The sequence below is a fragment of the Panulirus ornatus genome, chromosome 3 (genome assembly GCF_036320965.1).
Source record: "Panulirus ornatus isolate Po-2019 chromosome 3, ASM3632096v1, whole genome shotgun sequence".
Classification (NCBI taxonomy): domain Eukaryota; kingdom Metazoa; phylum Arthropoda; class Malacostraca; order Decapoda; family Palinuridae; genus Panulirus; species Panulirus ornatus.
The window spans coordinates 21725728-21749189 of NC_092226.1; the positions used below are offsets into that span (position 1 = coordinate 21725728).

The 23462-nt window shown below is 41.7% G+C and overlaps 1 protein-coding gene across 1 annotated transcript in view; it reads left to right on the plus strand.

Moving 5' to 3' along the window:
* HPS4 (Hermansky-Pudlak syndrome 4 protein) overlaps positions 1 to 23462 on the plus strand; it is a 244267-nt gene that overhangs the window by 162914 nt on the left and 57891 nt on the right. Inside the window, exons 4-5 of the mRNA XM_071685274.1 lie at positions 11510 to 11643; positions 18665 to 18908. Coding sequence (XP_071541375.1) covers positions 11510 to 11643; positions 18665 to 18908 — 378 coding nt within the window. The remainder of the gene's footprint in view (positions 1 to 11509; positions 11644 to 18664; positions 18909 to 23462) is intronic.

Genomic DNA, 23462 nt, shown 5'->3' on the forward strand with positions numbered 1-23462 from the left:
ACGGCAGAATTTATCCTAACATCCAGCTGAACCCAGTGTCACGTAGCATGATTTAATTCGGCACCAAAACAACATAACATAGTACCATAGCAATAATTACTAGGCCCAGCGCCACAGCAACATACCCAGCAATACAGCTACTAAGCCCAGCACCACAGCTCCATACCCAGCACCACAGCTCCATACCCAGCATTACAGTAGCATAACCTAGCACCGCAAAGCATAGTATGACCGTACCAAAGCATTGAATCTTAACCCAGCACCACAGCCTCACAACTTAATCCAACACTACAGCAAAAGGAATTAATCCACAGCAACATGGCGCAAACAGCGCCGCAGCATTATAAAGTAATCCAACACCATGGTATCATAATGTAACCCAGCATCAGCTTTACTCACTATTTCAGCAGTATAGCTTAACCCAGCACTACAGCAACATGCTGTAGTGCATTAATGCTGCGTTGCATTAATCAACAGACTACCAAATGCAAAACCTCAAGAACTTACGGAGCAAATACAGAACCATGTCTTGATCTCGGAATCCAAGTCTCTTATATATAAGAGGCTTCAGTCTACCATACACATTCGTTTGAGACAGGCAGGAAACAACACCATTGCTGAAGCTGCTGACCCTGGAAGCAGCTCGAACGAACACCTGGGACATGTTTTCCTTTAGTCTACACATGACAAAACCAGCCAGAGAGAACAACACTCTGGACTTATTGATTACAATAAGTCATTTCATAGTTTATAGGAAACGGATAAGATGGGAGGACGTCATCAGCGTAGAAGTGTGCTAATGACATGACCACTTTTGTACTCTAAACATAAGCACAAAAAGCCTAGACCGAGAAAGCCATTAATACAGGAGAAAAAACGAAATGGCAGACTTCCTAAAGAATCCTCAGTTCATCCAACAACGGATAGAAAACCTGTCATGAATTGTCGGACATATACCGTAAACTGAAACAGTCATATGAAACACAGGAAAAAGAAGAGAAGAAATAAGAAATATCCCAAAATCTGTTACTCATATGCAAAACGCAAATTGATGACCTCACATTCCACTGCCCCACCCCCCCAAAAAGTGAGAGGTACTATTACAATTGATTGTGTAGAGATGAGTTTCTACGACAAGCCAAAAACCACCTTAAAGATAAATGACCCAACAGAACTCTTCCTACACAGTAATTTCCCAAGTCTGCACTTAGCATATATCACTACCAAAATTTTCACAGGATCACGAGAGGGCTCTCTGCCCCAGGCTCGGACGAGTGGAACTCGGGTCTTTCTCAAGAGATGCAAAACTCCTTGCTTGTGCGCTGGAGGTTCTCTAAAGAATACATATAGATTCTTGGTTAATTTACTAGAGTCTGAAACTGACTCACATTGCCCTACTCTACAAGTAATCCTCCCGTTCATCGACCGATAGTGATAGCATTGCACATTATCCAAATTTTCGAAGATGCAAACTGCCTGAATTTATGGAAGTGAACAATCTTCATAACCCAAGACAACATGGTTTTAGGGCGGGAAGATCTTTCCTTTTGCAGTTCCTTGACAACTGACAAGATTGTTGAAGCTTTGGAAAACAGTGTGGCGTGATTTCCACAGACTAGAAAAAAGCACTCGAGAAAGATGTGACCATGGTGTCATAGGACATAAAGTGTGAAAGATGGGAATAACCGGAAAAAACTGGGAGATAGACATACAACTTTTATGTAACAGATCACAACACAAACCATGCCATCTCCAATGCCTTTCACTGGAAAATGCTCAATCCCCCAGGAACGGTCTTGCACCCTCTCTGTCCCTTATTCTTATATCTGACATTGATACAAGCACTAGCCACAGTTTCGAATTATCCTTTGCAGATGATACAAGAATAATATAGAATAAAGTTAGTAGAGGATGCTGAAAGGTTACAAAGAGACCTAAATGAAGTCTTCCTTCCATTGAGCCAATGAAAACAACATGCTTTTAAGTGGGGATAAATTTTTCAACTCTTTTGGTATGAGGAAAATGAAGAAATAAAAAACTGCAGAATACCAGACGGACGCTATCAAAGACTAGCTGAATAATCTGAAAGACCTTGGAGTAATAATGCGTAACCCTCAGCGAACACTAAACAGTAATTGCCTCCACCAGAAGGGTGGTTGGCTAGATCCTGCGGACTTTCAAAACAAGTGAAGAAAAACCAGTGTCTACTTTTCAGGGTGCTATTTTTTTTTTTTTTCTTACGATTAAAGAATTGCTGTGTTCTAACATCTACCTACAAGGCAGGCGAAATTGCGTTATTCGAAAGTGTTCAGAGATCTATCACGATTCATATCAATGTGGGAAAGGAATTAATTTACTGGAAACGACTGAAATCACCGTAGCTGTGCTCCTTGGAGCGCAAACGGGATAGATGTAATATCATCTATATTTGGAGAGTCATGGAGGGTATGATTTCTAGCTGACATTCGGAAGTAACATCCTACTAGCACGACAAACATAGGATGCTCTGCAAAATACTACCTGTGAACTCTAAAGCTGCAATTTGTACAAAAAGAGAGAACACATGAAACAATCGGGGCCCAAGACTCTTCGACACCTTGGCTACAATCATCAAAGCTCCATGGGATGCACAGTGAAATTTAAGAATGCCCAGGACAAATACCTGTATAGTGTACCAGACTTAGCCAGGCTGTGCGGGCTACGCAAGTCTGCTGGCTGCGGCTGTTAAAAACTTAGTCAACCAACGACCTAACACCCGACAGCCTGGGCCTGTGGCCAGCCCTGGCTGTTTGGGGTAGAAGACCCACGAAGACCACTATGTATTCACCAGATAAACATAAAGCGTCCTAGTACCATACCAACACAATCAAACCACCATCACAGTAGTACGACGTGTCCCAGCACCTCAACAATATAACACAGCAACATAACATCCTAAGACTAATAACCACACATCGTAGTGCGAGTAACCATACATCATATCCTAGTCCTAGTAACCACACATAATATCCTAGTCTTAGTACTAGTTACTGCTCAACATCCTAGTCCAAGAAGCACAACAAATTTATCCCAGCATCACTAAAGATAAGATCATCCTAGCAACTATAGCAGCATTGCCTAAACCAGTACCACAGCATCGTAGCTGGCCCAGCACCACGGCAACATAATTTAGCACCAAATGAAAGTACACGACATTGAATATGTGTAAAACCCTCTACCACAATATAGTACCTCTACCACAACATAGTAACCCCACGTTAGCCACAATAATGTTAGGCTTGTGGTTGCAAACAATAACGATGCTGGGGCCGTTGTAAACATGGCTGTCTTTCATAATTTGGTTTAGAAGGGATGATGCGCAGGGTAAACTAAGTCAGTATGTTCTTGTGCTTACAGCAGCGAGGGGACGGAGAGACCAGAGAGCAGGATAGGGAGAGAAGAGGACGGAATAGGCAGAGGGAAGGAAAATACTGAAAGAATAAGTAAAATGAGGGAGTGAGAATGGGAGGGGGTGGGGACTAGGCGTCGAAATACGACCTAGGGGCAAGATAATGGCCCAGGATGGGGCAAGGGAACGAGGTGGGATGAAAGGGAACGTGATGGAGATGGATAACTGGTTAGAGTTATGTAGATACACAACCACGCAGACCATAAGATCCATGCTAGGTGGTCTAACCTCACATTAAAAAAAAAAAAAGAGGAAAAAGGCAGGAAAGAAAAGGCTCTCTACCTACTCCCTATTCCCTGCGGCAACACACTGAACTGGAATAGAAATACGTTTCAGAACCAAAATGTCTCAAGGAAATTTTTGCAGGAAAATAAGAATTAGAATGTGAATATGCCATGCATCCAGTCACCAAAGACGTTCCCCCTTTATTTTCTTTTGTATAAAGGCAAAAATAGAATTAAGTGTTGAGCACCACGTCCCTGTTACATCTAAAGTGGAAGGATATACAATAAATCCTTGTTCCACTAAAGCAGGCCACTCGGAATATTCAGTGTTGATTGATGTGTACCGTAGCATGGCCAAGACGAGGTCAGGTAATGTGTTAATGTATATTTTTATTATTATTTTGCTTTGTCGCTGTCTCCCGCGTTTGCGAGGTAGCGCAAGGAAACAGACGAAAGAAAATGGCCCAACCCACCCCCATACACAATGTACACACACACACGCAAATATACATACCTATACATACCAACGTACACATATATATACACACACAGACACATACATATATACCCATTCACACAATTCACACTGTCTGCCCCTATTCATTCCCATCGCCACCTCGCCACACATGGAATACCATCCCCCTTCCCCCTCATGTGTGCGAGGTAGCACTAGGAAAAGACAACAAAGGCCCGATTCGTTCACACTCAGTCTCCAGCTGTCACGCAATAATGCCCGAAACCACAGCTCCCTTTCCACATCCAGGCCCCACACAACTTTCCATGGTTTACCCCAGACGCTTCACATGCCCTGATTCAATCCACTGACAGCACGTCAACCCCGGTATACCACATCGATCCAATTCACTCTATTCCTTGCCCTCCTTTCACCCTCCTGCATGATCAGGCCCCGATCACACAAAATCTTTTTCACTCCATCTTTCCACCTCCAATTTGGTCTCCCACTTCTCCTCGTTCCCTCCACCTCCGACACATATATCCTCTTGGTCAATCTTTCCTCACTCATTCTCTCCATGTGCCCAAACCATTTCAAAACACCCTCTTCTGCTCTCTCACCCACGCTCTTTTTATTTCCACACATCTCTCTTACCCTTACATTACTTACTTGATCAAACCACCTCACACCACACATTGTCCTCAAACATCTCATTTCCAGCACATCCATCCTCCTGCGCACAACTCTATCCATAGCCCACGCTTCGCAACCATACAACATTGTTGGAACCACTATTCCTTCAAACATACCCATTTTTGCTTTCCGAGATAATGTTCTCGACTTCCACACATTCTTCAAGGCTCCCAGGATTTTCGCCCCCTCCCCCACCCTATGATTCACTTCCACTTCCATGGTTCCATCCACTGCCAGATCCACTCCCAGATATCTAAAACACTTTACTTCCTCCAGTTTTTCTCCATTCAAACTTACCTCCCAATTGACTTGACCCTCAACCCTACTGTACCTAATAACCTTGCTCTTATTCACATTTACTCTTAACTTTCTTCTTTCACACACTTTACCAAACTCAGTCACCAGCTTCTGCAGTTTCTCACATGAATCAGCCACCAGCGCTGTATCATCAGCGAACAACAACTGACTCACTTCCCAAGCTCTCTCATCCCCAACAGACTTCATACTTGCCCCTCTTTCCAAAACTCTTGCATTCACCTCCCTAACAACCCCATCCATAAACAAATTAAACAACCATGGAGACATCACACATCCCTGCCGCAAACCTACAGTCACTGAGAACCAATCACTTTCCTCTCTTCCTACACGTACACATGCCTTACATCCTCGATAAAAAACTTTTCACTGCTTCTAACAACTTGCCTCCCACACCATATATTCTTAATACCTTCCACAGAGCATCTCTATCAACTCTATCATATGCCTTCTCCAGATCCATAAGTGCTACATACAAATCCATTTGCTTTTCTAAGTATTTCTCACATACATTAATGTATGTGTTAATGTATACTTACCTTATAATGATTGGTTAAAAGATGTATTCATTACTGAAGAGTGAAAGATGTTGATTAAGCTTAATTTTTTTAACATATTTAATGTGTTGCTCTGGATATGTTCTGGAAGCTTATTCCATGCATCAATAATGTCACTGTAAAGAATTTTGTGCAATTGAGGTTAACTCAGCAACCTTAAAGTTTTAATCCTAACCCCCTATCGTTGGTAGCATTGCTGAGAAAGTATAGAACTTTTTATATCGACTTTCTTTAATTCATAAAGTATTTTAAAACATTCTGTAAACTTTCCGCGAAGCTATCTCTTGCTTAGGCAGAAAAGACTCAAATCTAGCAGTCTGTCCTCATGTGGTTGTTTATTTTTACGCAAGGAACGAATCATTTTAGTTGCTCTTTACTGCTTCTAATTCAGGGAGAGGATGGTCAGAGAGAGAGAGAGAGAGAGAGAGAGAGAGAGAGAGAGAGAGAGAGAGAGAGAGAGAGAGAGAGAGAGAGAGAGAGAGAGATAGAGAGAGAGAGAGAGGACTGGACAGATAGAAAGTGGACCATCACAGAAAGAGGACTTGATGGGAAGATAGGAGTGGGTAGAGAGAGAACTAGATGGGCAGGGCAGAGAATGAGGACCAGTATTAGACAGATGACCGGAGTGGAGACAGAGGACCTGTCATAGTAAGAGGACTGGCCTGAGACAGGACAGGGTAGAGTGAGAGTTGCATAGATACATAAACCACACAGACCGTAGGTCCAAGCGAGATTATATGACCTTGACACTACTGAAAGGTAGTAGAAGAGGATGGCAAAGCTAAGGCTTTCTCCTTACCCTCCTTTCCCTTTAGCAACACACCAGCTGGGAGACAAATAGAAAAAATACCCTGCAGGATTGATATGCTTGAAGGGAATTTTTATCAGAAAGTCAGAAGGTAAACACATACATGAATATTGGAAAGGATCACAATTTTGCGCGTGATCAAGATATTCCTATGAGTCCACGGGGAAAATGAAACATAAGTTCCCAAGTGCACTTTCGTGTAATAATCACATCATCAGGGGAGACACAAGAGAGAAATATAAGTCAGTTGATATACGTCGAAGAGACGAAGCTCTCAGCCATTTGGTAAACATGTAGATTGTCGACAATCACGTTTACCAAATGGCGTCCTAGCTTCGTCTCTTCGACGTATATCAACTGACTTATATTTCTCTCTTGTGTTTACCCTGATGATGTGATTATAACACGAAAGTGCACTTGGGAACTTATCGTGTTTCATTTTCCCTGTGGACTCATAGGAATACATGCATGTGTTATGCATCCCTTCACGTTTTGTGATAGAAACAATAAAAAGCACTAACTTTGATTTTCAGCCTCATTATTTCCCCTGTCTGTTCTATAACTGATGTAGAAGAGTGATATGATAATTCCTTTTTGTTCCTTTAAAGCAAGCAACACAAGTTAATCAGTGTTTTTAAAGTCCTGCAGTAGGGTCAGGGCAAGAGCAGTGGTTGAGAAGTTAGCATCATATTTCACTATGTTTAATGATGATAGATTAAAAGTTGATAGAGATGCTCTGTGGAAGGTATTAAGAATATATGGTGTGGGAGGCAAGTTGTTAAAAGCAGTGAAAAGTTTTTATAGAGGATGTAAGGCATGTGTACGTGTAGGAAGAGAGGAAAGTGATTGGTTCTCAGTGAATGTAGGTTTGTGGCAGGGGTGTGTGATGTCTCCATGGTTGTTTAATTTGTTTATGGATGGGGTTGTTAGGGAGGTGAATGCAAGAGTTTTGGAAAGAGGGGCAAGTATGAAGTCTGTTGGGGATGAGAGAGCTTGGGAAGTGAGTCAGTTGTTGTTCGCTGATGATACAGCGCTGGTGGCTGATTCATGTGAGAAACTGCAGAAGCTGGTGACTGAGTTTGGTAAAGTGTGTGAAAGAAGAAAGTTAAGAGTAAATGTGAATAAGAGCAAGGTTATTAGGTACAGTAAGGTTGAGGGTCAAGTCAATTGGGAGGTAAGTTTGAATGGAGAAAAACTGGAGGAAGTGAAGTGTTTTAGATATCTGGGAGTGAATCTGGCAGCGGATGGAACCATGGAAGCGGAAGTGGATCATTGGGTGGGGGAGGGGGCGAAAATTCTGGGAGCCTTGAAGAATGTGTGGAAGTCGAGAACATTATCTCGGAAAGCAAAAATGGGTATGTTTGAAGGAATAGTGGTTCCAACAATGTTGTATGGTTGCGAAGCGTGGGCTATGGATAGAGTTGTGCGCAGGAGGATGGATGTGCTGGAAATGAGATGTTTGAGGACAATGTGTGGTGTGAGGTGGTTTGATCGAGTAAGTAACGTAAGGGTAAGAGAGATGTGTGGAAATAAAAAGTGCGTGGGTGAGAGAGCAGAAGAGGGTGTTTTGAAATGGTTTGGGCACATGGAGAGAATGAGTGAGGAAAGATTGACCAAGAGGATATATGTGTCGGAGGTGGAGGGAATGAGGAGAAGAGGGAGACCAAATTGGAGGTGGAAAGATGGAGTGAAGAAGATTTTGTGTGATCGGGGCCTGAACATGCAGGAGGGTGAAAGGCGGGCAAGGAATAGAGTGAATTGGAGCGATGTGGTATACCGGGGTTGACGTGCTGCCGGTGGATTGAATCAGGGCATGTGAAGCGTCGGGTAAAACATGGAAAGCTGTGTAGGTATGTATATTTGCGTGTGTGGACGTATGTATATACATGTGTGTGGGGGTGGGTTGGGCCATTTCTTTCGTCTGTTTCCTTGCGCTACCTCGCAAACGCGGGAGACAGCGACAAAGCAAAAAAAAAAAAAAAAAAAAGATTAAAAGAATTATTCAGTATGGGATGGTGACATGATGATCAAGCCTAATTTGGAAGCTATTAACAGTGTTGCTGTGACCAACATGTGCTGAGAGCTTATTTCACTTGTCAGAAGTATCATTAGTAAAGAAATATTTTGTAGACTCTAGGTTGACTCATTGTCCTCTAGTTTTAGTCAGTTTCCTTTTGTTGGTTGTACTGGCACATCCTTAAAGATATTTTCAATATCTATGTTGTTGAATCCATTAAGTGTAATGAAACATTCTATAAACTTGCTTTGGAGCCACTTCTTGCTTAGAAAAAACAATCTTAATTCTCATAATCTGCCCTTAAATGGTTTGTTACACGAGGAAGGTATCTAAATGATTTAGTTGATCTTTGCTGTACTGGTTCCAATTTAAGAATATCCTTATATGCACTGCATATTGAAGGTGAGTTTAACTAGACTTAGGTATAGTGGCAATATCATGTATTTGCTCTTGTATGGAAAGTTTGTTTTGATAAATCCTAACATCCTGCCTACTTTCTTGGCAGCTTTGTTACAATGCTGGGAGAATTTGAAGTTGTTGGAGACAGTGACCCCCAGATCCCTCATACAAGGGGTGTGTTTTAATAAGTTTCTTGTTAAGGTTTCCTTTTTTTGCAACAGCTGGCTGATATTTATTGGTGTTAAATGACTGTTTGCCATTTTCTAAACCTTTCAACTATTTTATTTACTTCCCTTGTAATTTTAGCCTTTCTCCTTCACTTGATATGGCATTGCCAGTCTTTGTGTCATTCACAAATTTGGACACAAAGTTATTCAGCCCTACATCAGTATCATTTAAGGAGATAGTGAAAAGTATAGGCCCGAGGATGGACCATGGGGGTAACAGATGACCAAGATGATTCACCATTCATTGTGACTCTCTGCCTCCTATAATAGCTAAGTTTCTATCCAGTCTCCTATGCAACCAATATTCCCCAAGACCTGACTTTATGTGTCAATATAATGTAGGGGCTTTGTCGAATGCTTTTCAGAAGTCTAGAAATATATTTATTGCTTTAGTCTTGTCATAAGTATTGAATGATTTACAATAAAAGTCAAGGAGGTATGTAAGACATGATCTGTGCTTTGTAAAACTATGCTGTGTATTGTTGTTCAAATGGTGTTTATCGTGATAAGCTGCAGTTTTATCTCTACATATGATTGATATGAAACTACAAGGATGGTAATTGCCAGGCATTTCATGGCATCCCTTTTGGAATATGGGAGTAGCATCTGCTAGTCTTCAGTCCTGAGGTCTTATTCCATCCTGCAGAGATTCATTGAAAATATAGTTTGACAGTTTGGCAGTCTTGTGTTTGACATTTCTGATGATTTGTGATAGAAACAATCAGGACCTGGACTTTTTTTAGCCTTCAAGCTACATATCCATGTTATTACTAATTTGGTTGTGACTTGTAATTGCAGGTATCATATTTGTGCTATTTATCAGTCTCAGAATTCATGTCGCTGCTTTCTAGTTCAGGGTTGTTGCTATGCCTTTATCATCTACAACAATCATATACATCCAACCTTCATTTACCCTGGGTCATATCCCACTCATTATGTGTTTCTTATTAGTGATATGTCTATAAAATCTTGTAGGATCTCTTTTGCTGTCTTTTGCAATACTCACTTCTAATTCTTTCTTAGCTTGCCTAATGTCTTTTTACCTCTCTCCTGATGGTATTATATTGCATTGCAAGATTTGTGTCATTGCCTGATTTTTAAGCTTGTAGAGTTTATTTCTATACCCTATAGCTCTTGTGATACCTTGAGAGAACCATTCGAGCCAGTTGTGACTTTATTGTTTTTGTCATGCATAGAACGAATGTCATGTTGTTGCATAACCTTACGCTTAAAACATGTCTGTAACTCCTGTAGGCATGAACCAACAAGGGTGAAACTCTAATGCACTGCACAACCCATGTGATTTGCCCATTTAAAGTTAGAGATAACAGTGATGGTTTTAGGGGTGTCAGTTTTGAAATGCACATTGGATCTAACCATACTATGGTCACCTGTACTTAGATGTACACCACCATGGGTCTTAGTTACTAAGAACAGGGATGCAAGAGTGAGAGGACTGGGTAGAGAGAGCAGACTAAGGAAAGGAAGAAGACTATGCAGGGAGAGTGGACCAGGTAGAGAGAGAGAGATCTTGGCAGATAGAGAGGATCAGGCAGAGGAAGAGAGAGGACCAGGCAGAGTGCCAAGCACAGAGAGAGGACCAGGTATAGAGAATAGATCAATCAAAGAGAGAGAACCAGGCATAGAGAAAGTACCAGGTGGAGAGAGAAGATGAGGCAAAGACAGAAGCTGGCATCCCTGGAGGAGAGGACACATCAGCCACAGAGCCCAGCATAAGGCAATTTCCCAATGATTAATGATGGTCATAATGATCAATATAAGGTAATAATGACCTGTTTTTAGGCTGCAGGGTTGCCAGCTGGTGAGTCTTCAGTCCACTCAGATGGTGTAAAGTCCTGCATGGAAGGCTATGCTATGTGGTGACTCTGAGGCTTGACTCCCATTAGCTGGTGTGGGGATCTGATGTCAGAAGGATTGTGGGTGTGGAGGGGACTGGGTTGGAAGTGTCAGTGATGGTACCATCATCAGATGGTGTCAAGACATAGTAAGAAATTAGGGAGAGTTGCAAAGGAGAGAACTGTAAGCATTTCTCTCCCAGACATCCTGTGAGCATGATGGGGGAGTGGGCAAGATACAATCTTAAGTTTGTGCTCTCCCAGTATAATGTCTTGGTTATGGTGTGGAGTAAGAGGGTGGGTGGGGCTGTGGATTAGTGATTACCATTAGTGTTTTCCTTGTTATGAGTGGATTTAGTAGGGTATCATGCAGTGAGTTCCAGGGGCGTCTTCCCAGATGGTATGTTGGATGGGGCACAGAGGCAGAACACCATATAATATGAGATGTCCACCCAGGTGGTGTGGTTGAGTTAATCAGAGAGTGAGTTACAAGTGGCATATCTGTCCTCAGATGGTGTGTGGTCGTGGCGGTGAGTGGGCACGAACACGGCTGCTGGAGGTGACACGGCTGCTGGATGCCTCCACAGGTGGCCTCCCTCACTTGTGGGTCACCAGCGGCTGGGACCAGCAGCTCTTCACCGAGAGGTGAGCTGTCACTGCCAGGTACTTTACCTTCTTCACCACATCATGTAAGCTGCAACTACTGAAGATTGAAGAGAGTTACATGTGTTTATCTTTCCATGTGATATCCAGTATATTCATTTTCCCTTGTGGATTGCTCTAAGTTTTACTCCAGTTATCTATCTCTGTTTCTTATATATTTCTCTCATTTTCCTTCAGTCTCATTTGTCCCTTCAGTAGTCATATGTTACGTTATGTTGTTAATCTTGCTCTTTGGAATGCTTTTCATCCCTTACAAAGTGTTCTTTCTCTCTCCACATTTCTCTTATCACTCAGTAATCTCAAACTGGAACTCCAAGATATCTTTCCATATTTTTTTTTTCATTTAGCCATTATTTCTGTTTTATGGCTGCTTCATAATCTTTCTTTTTTCTTTTATCTTTCTTCATTTTGATTTCAGCATCTGTGTCATTTATGGCAATTTAGAGTTAAGAACCATGCAATGTGCCAGCCAGGCATGAAGAGGTATAGATCACTCCTCATCCTGGAGTGACTTGTTTGATTTCAAATACTTGTTTCTGACATTTTTGTCAAAGGCATTAATTTGGTAAATGATGATACCAACATCGTATTTTGTTTATTAATCTGTATATTACAGCTTCTTTTCCTTATCTTCTAGCCTAGAATGATAGGGGGTCCTTGATATATTCATTGTTATCAAACATTTCTCTCCCCTACTTGTGTTTCATAATATCAGGTAGTGAATAAGTGAGAAGGAGAAGGAGTGAGTATTTTGAAGGTTTGTTGAATATGGTTGATGACAGAGTGGCCGATGCAAGGTGTTTTGTCGGGTTGGTGTACGAAGTGAGAGGGTCAGGGAGAATGGTTAGGTTAAGAGAGAAGAGGTAGTGAAAGCTTTGTGGAAGATGAAGTCCAGCAAGGTGGTGGGTTTGGATGGTATTGCAGTTGAATTTATTAAGAAAGAGGGTGACTGTATTGTTGATTGGTTGGTAAGGATATTCATTGTGTATATGGATCATGGTGAAGTGCCTGGGGATTGGTGGAATGCATGCATAGTGCCATTGTACAAAAGGAAAGTGGATAAAGGTGAGTGTTCAAACTACAGAGGCATAAGTTTGTTGAGTATTCCTGGAAAATTGTATGAGAGATTATTGATTGAGAGGTTGAAGGCATGTACAGAGCATTAGATTGGGGAGGAGCATTGTGGTTTCAGAAGTGGTAAAGGATTTGTGAATTAAGTGTTTGCTTTGAAGAATATGTGTAGGAAATACTTAGAAAAGCAGATGGATTTGTATGCAGCATTTATGGATCTGGAGAAGACATATGATAAGGTTGTTAGAGATGCTTTGTGGAAGGTCTTAAGAGTATATGGTGTGGGAGGTAAGCGGCTAGAAGCAGTGAAAAGTTTTTGTCAAAGATGTAAGTCATGTGTACGAGTAGGAAGAGAGGAGAGTGATTGGTTCCCAGTGAATGTCGGTCTGTGGCAGAGGTGTGTGATGTCCCCATAGTTGTTTGATTTGTTTATGAATGGAGTAGTTAGGGAGGTGAATGCAAGAGTTTTGGAGAGAGGGCAAGTATGCCGTCTGTTGGGAATGAGAAGGCCTGGAAAGTGAGTCGGTTGTTGTTCGCTTATGATACAGCACTGGTGGCTAATTCGAGTGAGAAACTGCAGAAGTTGGTGACTGAGTTTGGAAAAGTGTGTGACAGGAGAAAATTGAGAGTAAATGTTGATAAGAGCAAGGTTATTAGGTTCAGTAGGGTTGAGGGACAAGTTAGTTGGGATGTAAGTTTGAATGGAGAAAAATTGGAAGTGAAGTGCTTTAGATATCTGGGAGTGGACTTAGCAGCGAATGGAACCATGGAAGTGGAAGTGAGTCACAGGGTGGGGTAGGGGGTGAAGGTTCTGGGAGCGATGAAGACTGTGGAAGGAGAGAACGTTATCTCAGAGAGCAAAAATAGGTATGTTTGAAGGAATAGTAGTTCCAACAATATAATATAGTTGCAAGGCATGGGCTACATGGAGGAGGGTGGATGTGTTGGAAATGAAATGTTTGAGGACAATATGTGGTGTGAGGTGGTTTATTTGAGTAAGTAATGAAAGAGTAAGAGAGATGTGTGGAAATTAAAAGAGTGTGGTTGAGAGAGCGGAAGAGGGTGTGTTGAAATGAAATGGTTTGAACATATGAAGAAAGCTCTGGGAGCATTGAAAAATGTGTGGAAGGCGAGAACGTTATCTTGGAAAGCAAGTATGGGTATGTTTGAAGGAATAGTGGTTCCAATAATGTTATATGGTTTTGAGGTGTGGGCAATAGATAGAGTTGTGCGGAGGAGGGTGGATGTGTTGGAAATGAGATGTTTGAGGACAATATGTGAAGTGAGGTGGTTTGATTGAGTAAGTAATGAAAAGGTAAGAGAGATGTGTGGTAATAAAAAGAGTGTGGTTGAGCGAACAGAAGAGGATGTTTTGAAATGGTTCGGTCACATGGAGAGAATGAGTGAGGAAAGATTGATAAAGAGGATATATGTGTCAGAGGTGGAGGGAACGAGAAGTGGGAGACCAAATTGGAGGTGGAAAGATGGAGTGAAAAAGATTTTGAGTGATCAGGACCTGAACATGCAGGAGGGTGAAAGTCGTGCAAGGAATAGAGTGAATTGGAACAATGTGGTATACCGGGATGGACATGCTGTCAGTGGACTGAACCATGGCATGTTAAGTGTTTTGGGTAAACCATGGAAAGTTGTGTGGGGCCTGGGTGTAGAAAGGGAGCTGTGGTTTCTGTGCATTATACATGACAGCTAGAGGCTGAGTGTGAACGAATGTGGCCTTTGTTCTTTTCCTAGTGCTACCTCGTGCACATGCAGGGGGAGGGGGTTGTTATTTCATATGTGACGGAGTGACTGACAACGGGAATGAATAAGGGCAGACAGTATGAATTATGTACATGTGTATGTATGTATATGTCTGTGTGTGTATATGTATATATAGACGTTGAGATGTATAGGTATGTATATGTGCGTGTGTGGACGTGTATGTATATACGTTTGTATGTGGGTGGGTTGGGCCATTCTTTCGTCATTTCCTTGCGCTACCTAGCTAATAAGGGAGACAGCAACAAAGTATAATGATAAGATGCATGTGTAGTGCCATTGTACAAAGACAAAGGGGATAAAGGTGAGTGCTCAAATTAGAGAGGTATAAGTTTGTTGAGTATTCCTGGGAAATTATATGGGAGGGTATTGATTGAGAGGGTGAAGGCATGTTCTTAGCATCAGATTGGGGAAGAACAGCGTGGTTTCAGAAGTGGTAGAGGATGTGTTGATCAGGTGTTTGCTTTGAAGAATGTATGTGAGAAATACTTAGAAAAGCAAATGGATTTGTATGTAGCATTTATGGATCTGGAGAAGGCATATGATAGAGTTGATAGAGATGCTCTGTGGAAGGTATTAAGAATATATGGTGTGGGAGGCAAGTTGTTAAAAGCAGTGAAAAGTTTTTATCGAGATGTGAGGCATGTGTGCGAGTGGGAAGAGAGGAAAGTGATTGGTTCTCATTGAATGTTGGTTTGCGGCAGGGGTGTGTGATGTCTCCATGGTTGTTTAAAATGTTTCTGGATGGGGTTGTTAGGGAGGTGAATGCAAGAGTTTTGGAAAGAGGGGCAAGTATGATGTCTGTTGGGGATGAGAGAGCTTGGGAAGTGAGTCAGTTGTTGTTCGCTGATGATACAGCGCTGGTGGCTGATTCATGTGAGAAACTGCAGAAGCTGGTGACTGAGTTTGGTAAAGTGTGTGAAAGAAGAAAGTTAAGAGTAAATGTGAATAAGAGCAAGGTTATTAGGTACAGTAGGGTTAAGGGTCAAGTCAATTGGGAGGTAAGTTTGAATGGAGAAAAACTGGAGGAAGTAAAGTGTTTTAGATATCTGGGAGTGGATCTGGCAGCGGATGGAACCATGGAAGCGGAAGTGAATCATAGGGTGGGGGAGGGGGCGAAAATCGTGGGAGCCTTGAAGAATGTGTGGAAGTCGAGAACATTATCTCGGAAAGCAAAAATGGGTATGTTTGAAGGAATAGTGGTTCCAACAATGTTGTATGGTTGCGAAGCGTGGGCTATGGATAGAGTTGTGCGCAGGAGGATGGATGTGCTGGAAATGAGATGTTTGAGGACAATGTGTGGTGTGAGGTGGTTTGATCGAGTATGTAATGTAAGGGTAAGAGAGATGTGTGGAAATAAAAAGAGTGTGGTTGAGAGAGCAGAAGAGGGTGTTTTGAAATGGTTTGGGCACATGGAGAGAATGAGTGAGGAAAGATTGACCAAGAGGATATATGTGTCGGAGGTGGAGGGAACGAGGAGAAGTGGGAGACCAAATTGAAGGTGGAAAGATGGAGTGAAAAAGATCTTGAGTGATCGGGGCCTGAACATGCAGGAGGGTGAAAGGCGGGCAAGGAATAGAGTGAATTGGATCGATGTGGTATACCGGGGTCGACCATGGAAAGATGTGTGGGGCCTGGATGTGGAAAGGGAGCTGTGGTTTCGGTGCAGCTAGAGACTGAGTGTGAACGAATGGGGCCTTTGTTGTCTTTTCCTAGCGCTACCTCGCACACATGAGGGGGGAGGGGATGTTATTCCATGTGTGGCGAGGTGGCGATGGGAATGAATAAAGGCAGACAGTGTGAATTGTGTGCATGTGTGTATATGTATGTGTCTGTGTGTGTATATATATGTGTACATTGAGATGTATGGGTATGTATATTTGCGTGTGTGGACGTGTATGTATATGCATGTGTAGGGGGGTGGGTTTGGCCATTTCTTTTGTCTGTTTCCTTGCGCTACCTCGCAAATAGATAAATAAATATATATATATATTTTTTTTTTTTTTTTTTTTTTTTTTTTTTTTTTTTGCTGTCTCCCGCGTTTGCGAGGTAGCGCAAGGAAACAGACGAAAGAAATGGCCCAACCCATCCCCATACACATGTATATACATATGTCCACACACGCAAATATACATACCTACACAGCTTTCCATGGTTTACCCCAGACGCTTCACATGCCCTGATTCAATCCACTGACAGCACGTCAACCCCGGTATATCACATCGATCCAATACACTCTATTCCTTGCCTTCCTTTCACCCGCCTGCATGTTCAGGCCCCGATCACACAAAATCTTTTTCACTCCATCTTTCCACCTCCAATTTGGTCTCCCACTTCTTCTCGTTCCCTCCACCTCCGACACATATATCCTCTTGGTCAATCTTTCCTCACTCATTCTCTCCATGTGCCCAAACCATTTCAAAACACCCTCTCCTGCTCTCTCAACCACGCTCTTTTTATTTCCACACATCTCTGTTACCCTTACGTTACTCGATCAAACCACCTCACACCACACATTGTCCTCAAACATCTCATTTCCAGCACATCCATCCTCCTGCGCACAACTCTATCCATAGCCCACGCCTCGCAACCATACAACATTGTTGGAACCACTATTCCTTCAAACATACCCATTTTTGCTTTCCGAGATAATGTTCTCGACTTCCACACATTCTTCAAGGCTTCCAGGATTTTCGCCCCCTCCCCAACCCTATGATCCACTTCTGCTTCCATGGTTCCATCCGCTGCCAGATCCACTCCCAGATATCTAAAACACTTTACTTCCTCCAGTTTTTCTCTATTCAAACTTACCTCCCAATTGACTTGACCCTCAACCCTACTGTACCTAATAACCTTGCTCTTATTCACATTTACTCTTAACTTTCTTCTTTCACACACTTTACCAAACTCAGTTACCAGCTTCTGCAGTTTCTCACATGAATCAGCCACCAGCGCTGTATCATCAGCGAACAACAACTGACTCACTTCCCAAGCTCTCTCATCCCCAACAGACTTCATACTTGCCCCTCTTTCCAAAACTCTTGCATTCACCTCCCTAACAACCCCATCCATAAACAAATTAAACAACCATGGAGACATCACACACCCCTACCGCAAACCTACAATCACTGAGAACCAATCACTTTCCTCTCTTCCTACACGTACACATGCCTTACATCCTCGATAAAAACTTTTCACTGCTTCTAACAACTTGCCTCCCACACCATATATTCTTAATACCTTCCACAGAGCATCTCTATCAACTCTATCATATGCCTTCTCCAGATCCATAAATGCTACATACAAATCCCTTTGCTTTTCTAAGTATTTCTCACATACATTCTTCAAAGCAAACACCTGATCCACGTATCCTCTACCACTTCTGAAACCACACTGCTCTTCCCCAATCTGATGCTCTGTACATGCCTTCACCCTCTCAATCAATACCCTCCCATATAATTTACCAGGAATACTCAACAAACTTATACCTCTGTAATTTGAGCACTCACTCTTATCCCTTTTGCCTTTGTACAATGGCACTATGCAAGCATTCCGCCAATCCTCAGGCACCTCACCATGAGTCATACATACATTAAATAACCTCACCAACCAGTCAATAATACAGTCACCCCCTTTTTAAATAAATTCCACTGCAATACCATCCAAACCTGCTGCCTTGCCGGCTTTCATCTTCCGCAAAGCTTTTACTACCTCCTCTCTGTTTACCAAATCATTTTCCCTAACCCTCTCACTTTGCACACCACCTCGACCAAAACACCCTATATCTGCCACTCTATCATTAAACACATTCAACAAACCTTCAAAATACTCACTCCATCTCCTTCTCACATCACCACTACCTTGTTATCACCTCCCCATTTGTGCCCTTCACTGAATATATATATATATATATATATATATTTTTATTATTATTATTATTTTGCTTTGTCGCTGTCTCCCGCGTTTGCGAGGTAGCACAAGGAAACAGACGAAAGAAATGGCCCAACCCACTCCCAAACACATGTATATACATACACACACGCAAATATACATACCTATACATCTCAGTGTACACATATATATATGTATATATTTATTTACACTAAATTTATTTGATAATTTGCATGAACTGTTTTTTAAATGTCTCCCAAAATAGGCTCACACAGGTTCTAGATGCCTTGTTGCCCCATGCCATACCTGATGCAGACTTTGGCGAGGATTTGCCAGTTGCATCCCCCTGTAGCACTTCCTCAAGCACCCCCTCTCCTGCTACTGAGGCCTCTGAGGGGGGCATCCAGGGAGAGGGGGGAGGAACTACTCAGAGGGAGGAGGAGGAAGAGGGGTCGCTTATGCTTCTACACAGGATCTTCAACGCTGTTCCCTCCGTCCAGCTGCCGAAGGTAGGATCCTCTTTGTGGCCCAGAGAAACCTGGTCATGGCTAACTTCACCTCATGTAAACTTGAACACACCTTACCTCTACCTAGACCTGGCTCTTTCACTATTTATTTCTGTAACATTTATGTTTATATACATATATATAAAAGAAAAAAAAGTTGAGAACTTTATGTATACTTCCTCATCTGATCTTCCTTCCTCTCAAATCTAACTCTCCAAGGCTGCCTCTCTTCTCAACTTTCAAGTCTTTATCTATAAGTTTGACCCTTGTTTTTGCTTACTGTTACTAAAACACCTGTTGCTCTCCTCTTGAATCTTGAGTCTCCCAGCTTGAAAGCCATTGGACTCAGAATTTCTTCATCTTTTTAACCTTTGCCCATGTATTTCAAGTAATTGCCACACAATTTCCCTGTTTATTTACATCTCAGCAATTCAGCCTCCTGCCACAAATTGTTGGTGTCTTCACATCAGCTTGCTGAAATCCTCTTTGAATGGGAATTCAATTTATAGCATGAATACTGGCTTGGCTGCGCTCAAGATATTCCTATGGGAGTCATGGCCCTTTCCTTTTCCTTCCTTAATGATCACTAGCAAACATTTGAATGCCCAACAAATACATTTGGCCTTCACTACCACTTTCTCAGCACAGTTGTCCCCTTTGATCTCTAAACCTTCCCACTGTTCATACCCCATTTCTTCCCCTTAGGATCTTCCAGCCACAACCTTATCTCTGTGGTTTCCATCCAGACTTGTCCACTTGAAACTCCAGTGTTGGTACTCTGAAAGGCTCAGTAGTTTTCATTGCCCTGTTTTTATGTTAACTTTTCTTGGAAAGTAGTGGAGGGCATCTTGGCTGGAGTAGAGTCATACATTGTTTCTTCTACCATATTCAGAGCGTACCAGGCATGAAACTCATCTCCTCACCAGAAACTTACTCTGAGTTTTTTTTATTTGGAATCATTGCAGAGATGTTATTGGTAAAGTTGAGCATACCTCCGTAAAAAAAAAGTGTGCTGACATGACCTCTTCTTGTACTGATAAATTTCTCTGGTCTTTAAGCAAAAGCATCTCCAGAGATTTCTACAATTTAACCTTTCCTCCTTTTTTCTGGCCAGGTCAATAAATCAAACTCTTCTACTGATAAGACAATCTTTTTTTGGCACAGTTTTTTTTTTCGCAAGGTTCCAGTCATGGACAAAAGGCCAGGTCTTAATTGAAATATAGAGAGGTTAAGGAAAGAGTAGAAAAAAAGAAGAGGAAAAGTACTTACAAAAATTTGAAGTCAGTCAAAAACCTGTCTTTTAAAAGTATTCTAGGTCATAGTTATTGGGAAAGACATGAATGCATGCAGAGTTCTAAAACTTTCAATTTTAGGGAAAGAAACAGTTATCAACAAGACCCATCCAAGAGTCACCAATAGCCTTACAGTAATTATGTGATGGAGTAGCTTGATGTATTGCATGGTCTAGCTGATAGTGGGGGCACACAAGCAGCCGGCCCTCAGAATAAGAATCCAAAGTAAAACCTATAGGAAAGAGAAAGTGAACCTACATTGTTGCTTAGGGCTAGTCAGTCCAGTTTGAAGTTAGCCTGGGATTGTTTATAAGTGGGATTGCTTTAGAAGCAACCTGTCAAACAAGGATACAGAGCTAGAACCAACCCAGCTGTGTCAGCAGTACTCCATTCGAGGGTGGATCAGTCCTTTGTATAACTGGAGCAAATGTTCTGTAGAAAAGAAATTTTGACGTCTGAACATGACTCCCAGTTTCTTAGAGGCAGACGTAACTATTTCCGTAATGTGGGGTTACAAAAATAACATGGATATCACAGCAATACCAAGTATGTTCATTGAGTCAAGAGACAGAATCACAGATCCATCAAAGAGGAAGGCTGATAGAAGATGGGCAGAAATTAGGTCTTGGAGGCTTTAAACTTAACCAGATTTTTTTCTACTCCATTGTGATATCCTGTCCAATTCTGAGTTTATTAAGGAAGTTGTGTTGAGATGGGATGCAGATCAAGTGAGAGAAGGAGTAGATTTGAAGGATACAGATGAAGGCAGTGTTGAGTCGTCAGCATTTGAGCACGTTTGGTTACTTGTAAAAGAAAGGAAGTCATTGATAAAATGAAGAAAAAGTATAGAGGACAGGAGGGAATCTTGAGGACACTGCTGTTGATGAAGAGAGGGGGAGAATTTGATTCATCAACAACCACAGAGATGGATTAGCCAGAGAGGAAACTAGATATGAGGGAGCAAAGTGAGGGAAGAAAGCCAATAGAGGGGAGCTTAGAGATATATCCAAAAGCTTTAGATATCAAGGGAAATTATATAGGATTTCTTAGAAAAAAATTTCACATGATGACCAGACATGAATAAAATTAGAAAGGATATCACCAGTGGATCTCACCTTACAGAAGCCATGCTGGTGATCAGATGGAAAGCAGATTAAGGGCAAGATTTTGTAACTATAGCGTGAAGGATTAGAGGTGAGAAACAGATCCGGAATATTAGGAGAGTTGTCATAGCAGTCAGGAGTATGGGTAGGGTGGGTGATGATTTGCTTTTGATCATTGAGAATGGAGAATATAAGCTCTCTGTCTCTCTCTCTCTCTCTCTCTCTCTCTCTCTCTCTCTCTCTCTCTCTCTCTCTCTCTCTCTCTCTCTCATAAACATTGAAATAAGAGGATGTCATGAACTCATGGCAGAAGTTGAGATAGTTAAAGAAAGTTACAAATCATTTAGAATTAGGGGAACAGAAGGCAAAACAGTGGTAGCTGGGAGACAGACCTTGAACCAGATAACATCAAAGTTTGGGGACACAGAGTTATCAAGGTGTGCACAGACATCACCTGTGACCTGGAATCATGAGTGGAGATTATAGTTGCATGTGAGAATAGGGGTAGTAAGAACATCATTAGACAAATGGGTCTCTGAGAGTTGCGATATTAGATGAGGTGCTAAACAGATAGTGTTTGACAGAAGAGAGAGGTTATTAGAAAGATCAAAATTCTTAGCACAGTGAGTAGAAAAAAGACAGGTCTATTAGAGAGAGAATGGTCATGGGAGAGGGCTACCACAACTACTGTCTAAGCCTTTCATACTCATTGGCAGTAGAGTCGGGCAGGAACGTGGAGATTTTTAGCACCAAGTGAAATTTGAGCCATACAGAAGTTTGATGTTAGTAAGGAAAGGTGGTAGGATTAGCCTGGTAGTTCAGTTTTGGTGAAGACAGAAAATAAGACCAGCAGTCCTAATGTAGAGGGTGTAAGATGATTCTAGGCTCCACGTTAATGCTCAAGGGTCAGAACAGTAGTAGCACCTTGGGCAGCTGTTGTCAACAGTTTACAATCTACTTTTGATGATCCCAATCTAGCATATCCCTTGTACCTCCTCCCACTGAACCTTTGCTTTGTCTTGTATTTTCATCAAACAAGGTCTTCTAAGCACTCTCTTTTTTACAAGTGGGCATACTCTTCTCATAATCTTTATTTGTCTGTTCATCGGAGAGGTCCACAATAGAGCCTGTCTTTGCACATACCATGTTGGATACTTTAAAAAGATGCAGCATACTTTTTACCAGATGCACAAAAACCTAACTGTCTTTACCTGTTCTTTCATTATTGTCACATTTTTCAGTTTAGTATACAGTATGATTTACATTTAGCTTATTTATTAAGAAATTTTGCATTACAGTTGATTTATGTAATAAGCAAATTATTATAAAGTGATTTCTGAGGTAATTCTACCTCTGTATTCCCTGCATATTGTAAATGCCAGCTAAAGAAGGAATAGAATGAACCAAGCATTTAGCCTTCATCATCCTCCAAGGCTCAGGATGGGGTTTCTAAATGTGTGTGGATGTGACCATGATGAAATGAGGGGACAGATAAGTGGTAAGTTTGAGGAAAGGGACCTGTGTGTGCTGGCTCTAAGTGAATCAAAGCTCGAGGGTAAAAGGGAAGAATGGTTTAGAAATGTCTTAGAAGTAAAGTCAGGGGTTGATGAAAGGATGAAAGCTAAGGAAGGAGTAGCACTACTTCTGAAGCAGTTGTGGGAATGTGCTCAAGAATGTAAAGAAGTAAATTCTAAACTGATGTGGGTAGAAATGAAAGTGGATAGCGAGAGATTGATGGTTATTAGTGTTTATGCAATAGTCGTGAGAACAAAGATTATGAAAGGCAAGTGTTTTGGGAGCAATTGAGTTAGTGGGTTAGTAGTTTTGATGTAAGAGACCAGGTGTTAGTAATGGATGATTTAAATGTGAAGGTGAGTAATGTAGAAGTTGAGAGTATAATTGGGGGGCATGGGATTTTCAATATTATGAATGGAAATGGTGACCAGTGATTGGGAATACATGGTTTAAAAAGAGGGACATACACAAGTATGCATATGTGAGTCAGAGAAATGGTCACCAGGCATTATTTGATTACATATTAAGGCATTTGTGCAGGGAGGAATAGAGGAGCACGAATGGTTCGCAGCAGGGGTGTGTGATGTCACCATGGTTGTTTGGTTTGTTTGTGGATGGGATGGTGAAGGAGGTAAATGCGAGTCTTG